Consider the following 14,793-nt stretch of genomic DNA (forward strand, 5'->3'; position numbering starts at 1 on the left):
AACAGAGAGAGGGCTTGATTCGTTGGCCGGGCTGATGCTAAAATGGCCATGCTCCTCTGGCTCTGTCACTCTCTGTCCCCCTTAAACAGATCTGGCACTGTTCAATGCTAAATATGATCTCAGGCCAGCTCACTGGGCAATTATAGCATGTTAGAAAAATATACAATGTTTTTCACTCTTCTGCTCCTGTTTTTTTTCCTCTCTCGCTGTAATTTTATGTCATTATGGGAGAAGGTTAAATTGGGGACAGTGGTTTCTAATATGGGTCTATTTTCCTACGCTTACAAATTTTTATGACAAGCAAATTGAGCTGAATTATGTTCCTCATATGTCTATTTATACCAACAGATATATATTATTTATTTACGTATTTATTTTGAGAATGTATTTCCAGATGGCTAACAAGTTATGTGTCCAAAACGTTGCTGTACAGCTATGAAATGACTGAATGCCATGAATATCACATCAAAAACCCTGATATCATATAAAAGCCTAATCCAATAAAAAGGTAATCCAGTTAAATTAACAAACATTGCCACAGAAATTGCTATAATTTTCCTTGGCAAGCTTTCAGAGCACGTCTGGATGACTTTCACCGAGCATGTCTTGAGGTAAAGGCAAACACTGCCAAATAACATTCTTGGATGACTTCGCTGTAGCGGTGCGCCAATGACTCGAGCTGTTGTCATCCACTGTTTAGACTTGCTTGTGAGAAGAGGATTTTCATAGACACGTCCAGAAAACATGATTTTGTTGAAAGAAGGTTCGTTTTCCTTTAGAGGAGTGGTAAATAGAAGGGGCTGAGGGGAAATGCAAGGAAAGGATGGGCTTGTGTTTGAAGAGACGCTGCCAAAGTTGTGGGCAAAACCACTATTTGCTACCAGAACTCCTCACCTGTATAAACACAAACCCATCCGGTGTGTTCTGGCTACATTCTTAATTACCCCTGTGACAGTCAAGCACAGGTCAACACAGTTAATTCTCTCATTTTCTGCCTTCCTCTCTCTTTTCCAGTGTGTATATTTTAAGTTTATTGGCCTGCGTTTTCATTGCTGTCCTCATATCCTGGAAATGTGTGGTTAAAAAGGTCATGACTGTCCAAAAGGAAATAAACAACCTTTATTTTCAAATATATTGCCAATTCTCGTATGCTCCCTGAACTAAGAATGGGATATTTGCATCAGACGGCTGTCTCATTACGGTGTACAACGGGTACCTTTCTTTGTAATCCTATTCCCTAATTAGAAATTCTGAGATTGTGAATTAATGAGATTGTCTCTGTAAAAACATACCTCCCTGATTCAGGGAAGTGGTGAGGAACAGAGCAAGAATGAGAGCTGAAGAAAGAGCAGGTTACTTTTGTTATTCTATGATGACATGGAAAAAACGACTGTATTGTTTGCAGGTGAAGGGATATCTACAGTCTGTTTCCCAGCAGACTAACTGAAGCATCTTAAAAGCATAGTGACAAATGGAGGTAAACACTTACGTAGACACTCATTGGCCTCGCGGGCATTGGCCCTCTGCCAGGGTCGGTCATAGTGGAAGGGCTTGCAGCGGTCACATTCAGGTCCCTCTGTATTGTGCTTGCAGTCGCACACCAGTTTGCCTTCCTTATCTTTCACACAGCGTGAGCCATGTCCATTGCATTTACACCTCCCGCCCACCTGGAAGTCTCCCACTGCATAGAAATATGTTGGCAGCGTTGATGTCACTGCTGTTGGGTCATCGTCCCTCCCTCCGCTGTTGCTTCCAGCCCCCAGTGCCAGCTCCCGGGGGAGCTGGGGCCGGCTGAAGACCACACGGATATCGGTTACAGTCACCCAGTCCTGAAGAACTGGGCTGTTGTCAAAGTCTTTGCCGGAGGGTCGTCCATCCAGAGTACTGAAGGCAATGAGTCCTCCAGAGAGCGGGTAGAGGTCAGTGTGACCATCTGTGCATAGAGCCTCCTGTTCGTTCTGCTTGGTAATGGTGGCTTTGTTGGGTCGATTGTACATACGGCGGCACTGTGAGGAGTAGAACTGGTAGGGCATCCACGTCTTGCCGTAGTCCATGCTCTTGTAAATGGCCAGGGACTCGGGTCTCGGTGAACAGAACTGCAGGCTGACATAGGTTATCTCAAACTTTTTGCCCAGTGAAAGTGTGAGGGTAACGTTGTATGGCGAAGTGTTCAGATTCTCCGACTGCCAGCAAGTGAGGTTGTGGGCTGAGTTGAGGTCAGTGAGGTAGGAAGCAGGGTGTGCACGCCGTGGGTCAGCTGCATCACAGATCTGACACGTGCGTACAGAAGGCCGATCATCGCCCCGCTCCACTACACTACAGGAACGGGATGGAGGCCGACCGCAGACGCTGGACACCATCACCTCCTTGCCGAAGGCAGCATTAATAAACTCGGGGATACACCTGCGGGCTGCACCTGTGTCATCATAGCAAGGGTCTGGAGGGGTCTGCTGTCCTGCGAAGGGGTTGATGGCACTGTGGGTGGAGGCTGAGCATGCCAGGAGGCACAGGCCCAGCAGGCACCTCCAGGGTTCCCTCATCCTGCTCAGAGGGCCTCTGTTTGAATGTGTCTGTGTTTATGCTCAGATGACTCTTTGTGTGTACACAGAAGTCTGTGGGTGTAATGTGAATGTGTCGTAGTGCAGATGTGTCTCTTTATGTGTGTGAATTTTCCCTATGTGTGTATAGTTATGGGTCAATAGAGGGAGGATGTCTGAGCTCAGTGACCCCTCACTTCAGGCTGGCCCTTCCTGTAAGAGAAAGAAACAAACAGAAAGGTCAATGCCATAGACATATTTTTACCATAATAGGATATGAAACAGAAAGTGATTGAATACGACTGTATACAAAAAATGATTGCACATCTTCAAACCAGATTATATTTGCCGTCATGAAGGAAATGGAATGGTATGTTCTTGTACTGTACAATCACAAGTGAATGTTTTCATTGACTAAAAGCCTGTCAAAGGATAAGACAGTTAGACGGGGGGCCCAAGAGAAAGGATGTGACCATTTAAAGAGAGACATTAGTAGCTGCGAGTGACTGCATCCTGAATTTCAATGCCGGCCTCCCATTCAGTACTTCTTTTCAGGTCAAAACTGGCCAAGCCTTCTGGTCATGCTTGAGAAGCATGGCAGAAGTTACCCTATAATCCCTGGTGATGCCGCGAAGCAGTGGACCGCGTGTGACCCTGGTCAAACCGCTGCTTTAAGAGTGTCCTGCAAATTAGGAAATAATCTTATATACAGAAACAACGCTCTACATTTGAGATCTTAATTAAACAGGAAATCAACCATTGCAACACTATTATGCACCCAATGCGTACCAAAGAGAAGGTTGTCTTATGCTCATCTACTGAACCAGAAATTTCATGAAAAGTGATAGCTATTTGAGGATTATACTCTGCATTAGAACAACAGAGGGTATCTGACCCTTTACCCTAAGCCTTTCTAAATCTCTGGGCCTTGTAGGTACCTGGATGACATCATTCAAACTAACAGCAAGATGAGGGGCCTCTCAGTCCTAAGAGAGAAAGATTGAGGGGTGCATGAAGAGAAAGCTTTGGGGCAAAGAAAAAGACAGAGAAAGAGATGTATAAAGCCTGAGGCTTTTCCTTCGCTAATCCCCTTTTTACTTCACTAGGTGTCAAATCTAGAGGAGCCCCTTTGTAAGACAGCCGAGGGGTTGAGAAGGCACCCCAACCCTCTTTGGGAGGTATTTATTAAATTACAATGATTCACACCCACCTCCCCTTACCCTCAATCTCCCTCTTCTATTGCAGTATCCCTCTTCATCTTGGTAGAACAACAAGCTGCCTCTGTATCCACTTCAGTCAAGCGGGGAAGGCAGACAGAAGGATTTAAGGGAAGCAGGAAAAACAAAAGTTTGGTTCTTTTCTTATGTGAGGGGTCCAAAGCTAGCGCCCTCAGAAAAGAGACCAGCGGCCTGATAAATAGGACCACTCGTCTGTACTCAAGTGCTTAAACCCGACCATTTGGTCTCTTCGCAAGCACAGATTGGGTGTTAAAGGGAAATAGTGTGAGGGAATAATAAAGAGCAGGAAGACGGCAAGGAAGGAAATGACACAAAGTGGTAACTACACATAATTGAAAGTGCCATTTTTTTAGACCTCTTTTCTGCTTCATTTTGAACTAGGCTTGGGATAGGGTGATATGGTTACATTTCCCGACATGCCCCGACCGAAAGTAGACACTCAAAGAAATTTGAGGACCTTATACAAAATATCCTCTGCTTTACAATATTCAACACATGAAAAATGGATTGCAGGGAACAGGCTGCTCATAAATGACTGGAGTAAGGGTGGGCCTTGCCAGGACAGATAGGGACATTGATCAATGACATGTGTCCCAGGACAAGGAGGTTAAAGTGGGCACACAGACGGGAGTTCATCAGCCAAAGCACTCCATCAAAAGGCTGGCCGTGGTAAATCTGGCAGGCCCGACACCCACTGGGGAGGGCATGGAGAGACGGCTGATAGAATTAGCAAGTCATTAGCATCCAGGCTCAGCTTCCATCAGCAGCAGGTTCAGCCGAGAAAAGAAGGCGGCAGGGAGGCTCCGAGAGAAGGAGGAGAGTCGGAAAAAGGGGTGGAAATTATAACAGGTGAGAGAACAAGAAAAAAAGAAGATAGAGAGGGGATTACTCAGACTTGATGGGCATGCTCTTGAGGGACTGAGAGGAAGTTAGAAAAGTTACCAAATGAATACCTAGCTGGAAAATTTGTGACAGCCTTAAGAGACTAGAAAAGAGTGCAAACAGGCGCAAGGAAAGATGAGGTGTAGTAGGTAAGAGGGGAAAAAGGGACAAGCGAGGGGGAGAAAAACAGCGAGGCGCTTGACAGTGATAAAGCAGAACTGACTCGAGGGAGGGCGAGTGAGGACAGATATGAATGGAAGCAGTAGGAGAGAGAGGAGAAGTGACAGAGATGTTGGGAGGGAGGGAAGGACATAAAAAATGAGAGGGATGGAGAGAGAAACACAGGGGAGACAGATTAAGGTGGAGGGCTGCATTGGTCTGTGTCTGGACTTTGGATGACTAAATAAGGTGCGGTCCGTGTGCTGCTGGGCCTGCTGGGAGATTCTTCCAGGCTCTGGTGCTGTCAGGCGAGTCTGGCAGATGAGCGTGTAGGTTAAACAGAGAGGGAACAATGACAAGGCTGTTTAATTCCAGTCCGTGCACCCTCTGAAATAGATGCAAGCCTTGCAGGAAGTGTTCTATGGAACAACGCAACAACATTATATATTGTTGGGCAAAAAGCTGGTCTTTATTAAAAACCTATGACTTATTCTCTGCTGCTATAAAACTGTAAAATGTGAGCCAATTCCACATAATCTTTCTGGATCTGTAAGCTTTGCCAGGATGTCAGCACAGTGGTGTAGCTGGCTGACCTTTGAAATACTAACAATCTGTTTAAGCAAGAAAATTCACTGCTTTCAACTTTGACAGTGTGCTTAACAAGCCACAAGTTCCCCTCGGTAGGGCAGACATTGTCTTTCATTAAATGTGGTTGAAGTAGCAACAGCTGCTGGCCCACGTCTCTGTCTTTCTGAAGAAGACAATGACTGGCTGGATGTAGCATGCAGGTAAGAGAGTCGTGTCGATCTTCTCATCTAACTCTTAACTTTTTAGTAGCGTTAGATCACATAATGCGCCTTTAAAGTTGGACCTGACCCCCAGCACACAAACCTACTTCCATCTGGCATGTTTAAAGACAAACGGCTCCCGTGGCAGCAAAGCCATTTCCAAGTGAATGGCTGCTTGGAGTGCAGTGACAAATGCACGGCCAATTCATCACTGCAACATTCCTCTGTGGATTAATGGCAAGGAAAATGTACTTGTGTCGACGTGCAACAATCCCCGGTGGCCTCGCTCCTGCAGTGTTAAATAATTCGCCCATTAGTATTGTGGGCACAGTATGTAAATGGATGGAAAAATACGAGGCTTTTAGAGAGGAGGCCCCCCTGCATAAAAAGTTGAGACTACTCAGGCCATTTGGCTATTGGAAAGGGTTCAATGATTTTAATCAAACAGCGACAGCCCAATTAGAGAAGGTGGATGACGGAGGGCAAAAGGAAGGGAAATTAGATTCAAAAGAGATGGCTGAGGAATTAGGGAGAGACAGAGAGAGGCAGAAAGACCGGCAGAGAGAGAGAGAAGGGGATGGAAGATGACAGGGTGGTCTGGCCGTTTCAGCAACGTTTTTTCAGCTTCTCCCTGTCACCGGGAGATCATCTCATGTTGAGTTGTCTTTCTTTCAAGCGTGGGCGCCTCTGTCAGAGTTCACAGATTAGGAAAACAGAAGTCGCTGAGAGGCTTTATTTGGCTTGGGTGTAGAGGAGGGAGCTGTGGGAGGTGAAGATAGGAGAGGGACAGCTGAGCCACTTTGTTTCCCTAGTGGGAGCCTTTCACGCTGCTCAAGAGAGTTGGAGTCGTGGCCCCTCTAAGATTGGGAGTGAATGGAAGTCTACTGGGCTGCTGATCTCGGATGACAGCAAGCTGAGGCCCAAACTGGTGCCCTGCTGTCCCTCCAGCCTGCTGTACAGTAATCCCTGGTGGGGTTATTAGTGGCTGCCCAGAACCATGGAGGACTTTTTAATTGGCTAACAACAGGGCCACCTCCACTCTCATTATCATTACGGAGAGATGCATTGTGTGAATATAAAAGAACAGTGAGAGAAGCGACAAAGTCGGACATCCCTGTGTACACAGATTGCACGTGGTTTGAGGCTTTTGTTCACATCCAGGACACATTTAAATATCGATTATTCTCTTATTTTTCCTTTTACTTAAGATGTCAATAAATGTCATTAACAATGATACACAGCAACAAACAGCACTCAATTAAATAAGTGGTTCAACACCAATTATAGCCTTGCCATCTGTATTATTACACAGACACGCACACTTATTTAATAGGTAAACAAAGCTGTCCAGATGAATCAACATGACTGACAGGCCTCAGGTAACGGGGGTCGGATTTCGGTGGCCTGAATTCCACTTGATGATGGCTGTCTCTGAAGCGGTGACGACGATCCTGCTGTTTGTGTAAGCATGCATGTGTGTGGATGGGTGTTGGGTCCTCTGAGTTCTTGCTGGCATTCATTAGGGACTGAGGAGGAGGAGGAGCGGGGAGGGCCGAGGGCAGGAGGGGGTCAGCTCTCACAGCTGAGAGCGTCATTAGCAGGGGGATCACTGACAAATTTTTAAAGCCCGCTTACGTCTGCCAGAGGCTCCGCGTGCGTGTCTCGAGGGGTCACTCTAAAAATATGCATTGTTTTTTTTCCCTTTCCAACTAAATCTGTTCACTATCACCTGACCGTTATATCACAATCAAACTGCTGCACCTGAACTAGCTGCTTTCCATCCCTGGGATTAGAGTCTGACGTGCATCTCAGGCTCCCAGGTGCTTGTGAGGCTGAAGGCAAACCAGGAGGATTCAAAAAGCACCATAAAACATATTTATGAAATAATCTCTGCTTTTCCATCATTTCATCTGGCAGAAAGAGACACTGCAGGGAGAAAGACAGAACGCCCAGCGGAGGAATGCAGCAGCTTCTGTGGCCCAGCCCACACGGCTGGCCCCGAGTCCGACAGCGGTTCTTAAAGTCAACAGAACCTGATCCAGAACCGAGCAGGAGGAGAGAAGACAGACAGCGCGAGGTGGAATATGAGGTCAGGCTGGTTCTCATAGATTCACAGACAGGAAGTGCTGCTAAGCTACTTGCCCTCCATATTAATGCACTTGTAGACAAAAGCAGGAGAAAAATGCTGATGGGACAAGTCGTGGGGTATTTTTCTGTTAATGAAGTGTTCTGTGAGGTCAGTGTTTTTGGTGAGAAAATGGGAGGCGTAGGGAGGAAAGAGGACATGAGCAGGCAGAAAGTTCAGCTCAACAGTGACTCACTTGGACTCAGGGTTAAACAGGGTTAATCTGTGAGGGGCAAGAGATGAAAAATTGAGATATGAAGATGAAGAAAGTGTTCTGTCTGTGCTCTGCCACACGATTTATAGTACCTCGTTTGTTTTAGTTGCTTTTGTGTCCAGTTTAATATTTCAAAAACACATTTAAAGGTATAATCTGGAAGATTTTCATGTAAATGAATGTCTGTTAAGTCACTTTCTATCGCCTAATCTGTCGCCATAATGGTGATTGAGTCTATGGCCCACTGATGAAAGCTTTTGCATTTGCAGTATATAGTACTATTACAGACTGGGTGCCTGTGGCAACATTCGCAGAAAAAATAACAAGCAGCGCCCAGTTAGTGACGCGTTTTCCATCACCCAGCAGTGGTTGGTCTGCCAGAGAGGGTAGGCGGAGCTAAGCGGCTGCTTTTCCAGTCTCTGCAAGTGTTGCGAGTAAACAGTAATCTACTGTGGCTGAACAAACAAAGAAAAGATCGATGACTACAGATACAACTTCAAAAATAAGTGAAAATCCAAAGAAAAAGAAACAAACTCGACGCTCAGATGAAGGCAAAAGCAAGAGTTAGAACCATGACAAAGGGAGCCAGCCGAAGACGTCTTGGGATGTGTGCTCCCATCTTTACCGATTACCTCCAGTGGGTTGCGCTCAAGAGCACGAAACTGAAATCTTCGAGATCGTATCTTTAAGTTAAAAAGCGATGATCATCATTATCATGAGTGGAGGTAAAACTGTATAAAAATGCCTCTGTAAGACACAAACCCCGACACACTGAGCACCCAATAATCTGTTTGATTTGAGTCACATCAGAGGATTAATAGATTATTTTAGGGTGTCACTGAAAAAAACAAGAAGTATCTACTAAGAGGCCCCGAAAGGCTTCAGTCCCACTAACTATTCATCACATTAGACGTATGCCTGTGAACTTGAGAGGGAGGATAAAGTTGTGCTCTCTCTTGGATTTTTAAGTGACACAGAGATGGACTTAGGAGAGAAGGGACAGAAGTTCAAAAATTTATAGCTTCCTATGTCAAACTGTGATCTGCTTTCGAATACAAGAAATATTTCCCCTACATGTGCTGTCAAGATGCGCCTGAGAACGGGACAGACACCCACAGCCGCTGCACAGAATCCCTCTCAGAGTCTGTCACTGGATGAAGGCCACGCAGCGATGTTACAGAGCCGATAAAGACGTGCACAAAATGCTGAGAGGTTAAAGTTCCCCAAGTGTTCTGTTTAAGTGTGAGTGGGTGGACTGCAGGCTCCCTGAGTGAACATTTCCCATGGACCTGAGCGTAACCCTGACCGCAAGAGTGGTTGGACGGCGGTGGTCAGAGAGAGGCAGGTGAGGTGTTCCTGGATGTGAGAGGAAATCGCTCGTTTGGAGGGATGGAAGGATTTAAGCAGAGGTGAGGTGAGCACTCCTTAAAAGCCCTTTGAAGGCTGGCTGCGGTAGGCAGAGCCGCGGTTTTCCCAAAAAGCCCCCCTAACAGGAAAAGAGACTCTTTTTTCCATTGCACAAGAGCAACCTCTACCCCACAGCCGAAAGCAACGACCCGCTTTGAACTCACAGGGGGAAGAAACCACAAATTATTTTATTAAGTGCCTGGAATAGTCGCACGGTTGCGTACATTACGCTTAAAACACACACGTCGTAGACGGACAAACAGATCCTCTCTGGAAGATTGAATTCATAATCAGGCTCTCACATGATGCCAGAGCTTGTGAGTCATCAGACAACTCCCTCTCCCCTTTTCCCCTATCTCTCACCGAGCCAAATCTCCCTCAGTGCAGTGTTAGCAACATCAGGCCTAAAGGTCAGAGGTCAGCAATCTTAGCAACCTTAATTTGTGTCTTTTGATTTGACTGATGTCAACACAACTTCCAAAAAGTCCAAATTAAATGACAAGTTAGGGTTTGGGCCGTCACCAAGGGCTGACAGTTATTCATCACTGCACCCTCTACCATCGTAACATCCTGATTTAAAGCCCCCATCCGACTACCGTTCCCTTTACTTGTTTGATGTAACCCACATGGGTCTCACGTGTTACCTGTGAGTCATATTTTAAGGCGTTCACATTTTCACACAGTCAGAGAAAGTTAAAGTGTGTGTGACGTATTCAGTCATTTAATCTCACACAGAAAGGAGCATCTCTCCTGCCGCGCTTCTGAAAGCCAAAGCGGTAATCGCAGTGGACAGCAGCAGATCAGGTTGAGTCACAATGAAATGTTACAACCGTGTTGTTCTACAGTCATTTAGCCGGCTTCACTGATAGCCATCATTTAGAGCAGAGAGCATCGTAGCGGCCGACGAACTAGAATCGCACTTTGCTGTCTAACGCTGTGCGGCATCACGCTGACCTCCGTTTCTATCGCCATCCTTCACCTCCATCACAGTTATGTCTATGTTTACGGTCATTTTGAGAGCCAGTTTGCAAATGGGCCTGCTCGTAGATTGCTGTATGTTCAAAAACACAGCAAAGAAATCGACAGTGTGGAGCAAGGCAGCGCAAAACTTCAAGTGAGGGAGGACAAACTGGAACACAAAAGTACTGCGATATAATCCATCATGACCTCCGTACAAAATGCCTCGCCAAAGTGTTCCCCGTCTCTCCAGCCCCCCGCGACCCTGAACAGGATAAGCGGCATAGATAATATGATGTTTACTATTGGGTAAGGTGAGCGGAACTCTGTTGTCTCTTGTTAATATATATTAATTCCAAACATTAATTCAGTCCGTCGTCAGTCTGAAAACTGGTCGCAGCCACAAAGAGAACAAATGTTTTTCTTACTCAAGTGTTCAGCGAATTCGCCATCGATACAGAAGACGTCTGCTGTTTCTATTAAAGTCAGAAAAGCATACTGATAGGTAGTACATGGGCATAGACACACATGCATGCAGACCTCACACACACACACACACATCCCTCTGCATCTGGAGGAAATGTGTGGCTGACACATGCGGGCCTGGCAGGGTGCAGGGAGTGGCAGGATGAAGCATGTGATTCTTTGCCCCTGGATGCTCTTCCCACAGCGTGAGGCATCTTGGGTGTCATGCTGACGAATGACAGGTATTTTAACAGGAAAGGTAAGCACACGCACACACACACACACAATTTGTCACTCAAAGAGAAAACACACTGCCGCTTAAGTGAGTGGTAAGACAGCACTTTGTCTTCACTCTCGCTTCTTAGGTGGAGAGAATGAATGACTGTGAGAGTGTGTGTGTAATGTGGGCACTTTCACACCACATTCATCTCAGGCTAAACATACATTCAGATCACGGTCAGAAATAATTTAAGGTCCATAGAGTTCACGTGGTAAAACATGATGTTATAGAGTCAGCCGAGCTGCGGAATCAGGTGCAAGAACCTGATTTTGCAGCTTCTGACGAACAGCTGGAACATGAGAGGCGATCATCTGAGCTCCGGCTTCATTAACAGCTTCAACAGCAGCGTCCCGGTTAAGCAGAACTGCTTTTTAAAATCAGCTTACGGTCATTTGTTCAACTCCACAGACATGACATGTACGCACTGACAGAGAGAGAGGGATCCAGAATCACTTCACCTCGTCAAACGTTAAAGCCAAAGCAGGAAAACATATTGAATGTGTTGACTTTACTTGCTCAGGTGGACGGAGCCAAGAGCTCTGCAGAGTCCTGTGTTTCACAGTAAAAGAAAACTGTCTGCTTGTGTTACTACAGCTTCCTCTGTTTCAGTCACTTCACTTTTCTTCGGGGTTCTTAAATACCCCTTACAAGCGCGCACACACACTAACACGCTGACTAAAATCTGCACTATGTTGCTTTGGATTAGCTTCCACATCATGTGCTTTCAGCTGCTCCTGGCCGTACCTCCCTCGCTCTGTTATTGATGGAAGCAGGTTTTGATGCAATTAAATAATGATGATTAATTTGCAGAAACAGGGAAACGATGGCCGCGCTCCAGATGAGCAGCACCTCGCTTCACCCGTCTCACTCAACTCAGACGTTTCCTCCGGCTTACACTTCTTACTTTCCCTCTGACCTCAGTGAACGGTGAGGATTCAGAGGCCTTCTTCGTGGACCGTTTCCAGTCATTGGCGGTGAGAGTGAGAAGTAGGTCAAGTGGCTGACACTGTTTCAGTGCAATAGGGGCATACTTTAGGTCTATTGAAGCAGTTAAGATAAGAAATCTGTGTGGGACTCTCGCTTTCACTTCCAGGCTTGTTGCTGCTTGCTAGTGCAGAGAGGATGAGCTTAAAAAGGGAGGAGCTTGTGAGTATTGTTGAAGGAGGCTATTGTTTCCTGTCGCACCTTGGCCACAATGAGCTTTAGTGTCAAATCAAGCTCATCATCACTTTAATACGCAGGAAACCACAGACACAACTTAAAGCTGCCTTGAATCAAATCAGGGCAAAATTCAATAATGAAAAATGTATATTTCAACACTAATATTTTTCAATACGCACGTGGTGGCAGGACGCAGAAAAAGGAAAATATTAGAAGTGACAAACGCATTGGGAGACTTGGCGAGTTCAGTGCCCAGGAAGACGGGAACCGAGAAGCGCGCTGCTTGCTTTGGCACCCGCGCTTGGCTCTGACTCCAAGTCGCTATTAAAGCTCACTGGCTCCATAGCTCACCCCTTGTACCTCGTATTAAATCCTCGGCACGAGCTGTTTTTTCTCGCTTTTTTTGCTAGGACCCACGGGCCAATTGTAAACCGAGGAGGGTGACACCTGTCTGCGGTGTCCGCCTCTCTGATCCAGCGCGCCCCGCTGATTCAGCGACCCAAACACCTACTTACAGTCGCACGACCTCAGCCTATAATAAAGTAATGACAGTCATTGTCCTTATTTAAAACAAATGGCAGGTAATGGGCTGTCCCGTCGCAGCAAGCGCCGTGAGTCACTCGCTTATTTTCTAAGAGAATAAGTGGTGCGTAAATTGAAATCTGTTCTCCACAAAAACGCGAACACACTGAAAGAGAAATAAAGAGTCACAATGCTCAATCACAAGTAAGAAACTTACCCCAGTGTCAAGTCGTGAATGTTGCTGTCTTTGAATTTAAAAGGATGTCCCCTGACATCCATATAAATTAGCCTTTAGGGCTTCTTCCGTCCAAAAATTGTCCTCTCCAGACGCTGGAGTGTCTCGCGCTTCTCACACTCGCCTCGTAAAGATATTAAAGAGAAACGCTGCAACTCAATCAAAAGTGAGGGGACACCGAGAGGAGATGCACCCACCCGCGCCCGCAGCTCAAACCAACTGAAAACCGTCCAGTACATCCATAGGTTGTAAAGCGAGCCCCGGGTAGGCTACTCCCCATTAAAATCAAACCCAGATTTTCCCAACCGTGTATGCGCGAGGGAGAGAGAGAGCGAGAGCTGAAGAGAGAGAGAGAGGGGGGAGAGAGAGAGATTATCAAAAAGTTCACTATGGGTTTTCTTAACTTAAGTGGATATTTGTACCTGTAATTCGGTGATGCCTAAAGTTTACATGCGCAGCCGAAGTAACGCGTAAACCAAAATAAACACTGAACCAACCTACCACTTGGTTCGAGGCTCTTTTTCCCCCCTGAAAAAACACAACTGGTCTCACTTTTACAACAAATACCTCCGCCGCTTTACGGACTCATTCTCACTGTGCTGCCTGCTCCAAATGCCCCATGGCTCGCTGTGTTCACAGGCAGCCATATGGAGGTCGTAATGCGAACATAACGTTGAACCTGTTGGAACAGAGTAGACCTGGCGGGGCTCCGGGGCTCGCAGAAACAAGAGGCAGATGCTGGATGTTATAACTTATTAATCCTAATAATAGTGCGACACATGTTGGATTTATTAGCGTGCGCGTGCCCGCCAAGGCACCACGAATCTTTACTTTTAATGGTTATATGAATATGTAGCATCTTGTCTAATAAATCACAGTATTGACTCGTTCCATCCTGTGTGTGTGTGTGTGTGTGTGTGTGTGTGTGTGTGTGTGTGTGTGTGTGTGTGTGTGTGTGTGTGTGTGTGTGTGTGTGGATAGAGAGGTTCGTTTTGGCACAGGAAATGTGGCCCCAAGCTCTCGGCCATGACAGCAGCATATTAACTCATTAACTGCATGCATATGGTTTAATACCCCTCTGCTAGCGTGTAGGTGAAAGAGCAACAGCTAAATGTAGTGTGTCATTGATGAGTGCTCGCTATTTTACGCAGCCTTTTACGGGAGTGTGTGCGTAAAAGCGCACTGGAGAGGTCACTGCTTTACAGTAACTCTAGAATAAAACAGCGATATATGTTTATTCAGTGATAATTAATTGTATTAATATTGACAGACAGCAAGTAGTGACTCTACTTTGAGGTATTTGTGTGTTTTTAGTTCGGTTGCAGTTTTTAAAACGTCTCAGTCACATCTGAGCGCCAGAAGTGTTTATGTTGTAAAAGCTTATAGAATAACACATGTTACGTTTGTAAAACAAGACCAGCAGAACCGCGAGGACGGCCACAGCCCGCTTTACAATTCCCCTTCATTTATAAGCCGACAGCCCGCGTGCTGCTCCGTGTTGTTGCAGGTGCAGCCTGCTCACCGGTCCGCCGGGTCATAATTCGAGCATCACGGCCGATCAAATCCAGAGCACCTCCCGGCTCCGCTGTAAGCTGATCAACATTCCTCCTGTATTTACTGTACCATCCTCTGAGGTGAACTGCCCGGCCCGGCTCGGCTCGGCTCGGCCCGGGACCGAGCTGCGCTTTGGTCCCCTTTATTCCAGTAATTCATCTCAAAGACCTCTTAAAGTTTATTCACACACGCGGATAATTTTGAATAATTAGCATTAACCCCAATCCTGCTCGTGTGCGCGCGGGCGCGTGCGTATGCGTGACGCCTCC

General features: G+C 46.3%; 1 protein-coding gene across 1 annotated transcript in view; it reads right to left on the minus strand.

The window, feature by feature from the left end:
- The window catches only part of ntn2 (netrin 2), a 41,846-nt gene extending 28,709 nt beyond the window's left edge, over nt 1–13,137 (minus strand). The window contains exons 1-2 of the mRNA XM_069665062.1: nt 12,953–13,137; nt 1,490–2,750 (exon numbers count right to left, since the gene is read on the minus strand). Coding sequence (XP_069521163.1) covers nt 1,490–2,540 — 1,051 coding nt within the window. The 5' untranslated portion in view covers nt 2,541–2,750; nt 12,953–13,137. The remainder of the gene's footprint in view (nt 1–1,489; nt 2,751–12,952) is intronic.
- Between the last annotated feature and the right edge of the window lie 1,656 nt (nt 13,138–14,793).

This window comes from Semicossyphus pulcher, unplaced genomic scaffold (assembly GCF_022749685.1).
Source record: "Semicossyphus pulcher isolate SPU_LCO1_2020_fin unplaced genomic scaffold, fSemPul1.0.p SCAF_16, whole genome shotgun sequence".
Classification (NCBI taxonomy): Eukaryota; Metazoa; Chordata; class Actinopteri; order Labriformes; family Labridae; genus Semicossyphus; species Semicossyphus pulcher.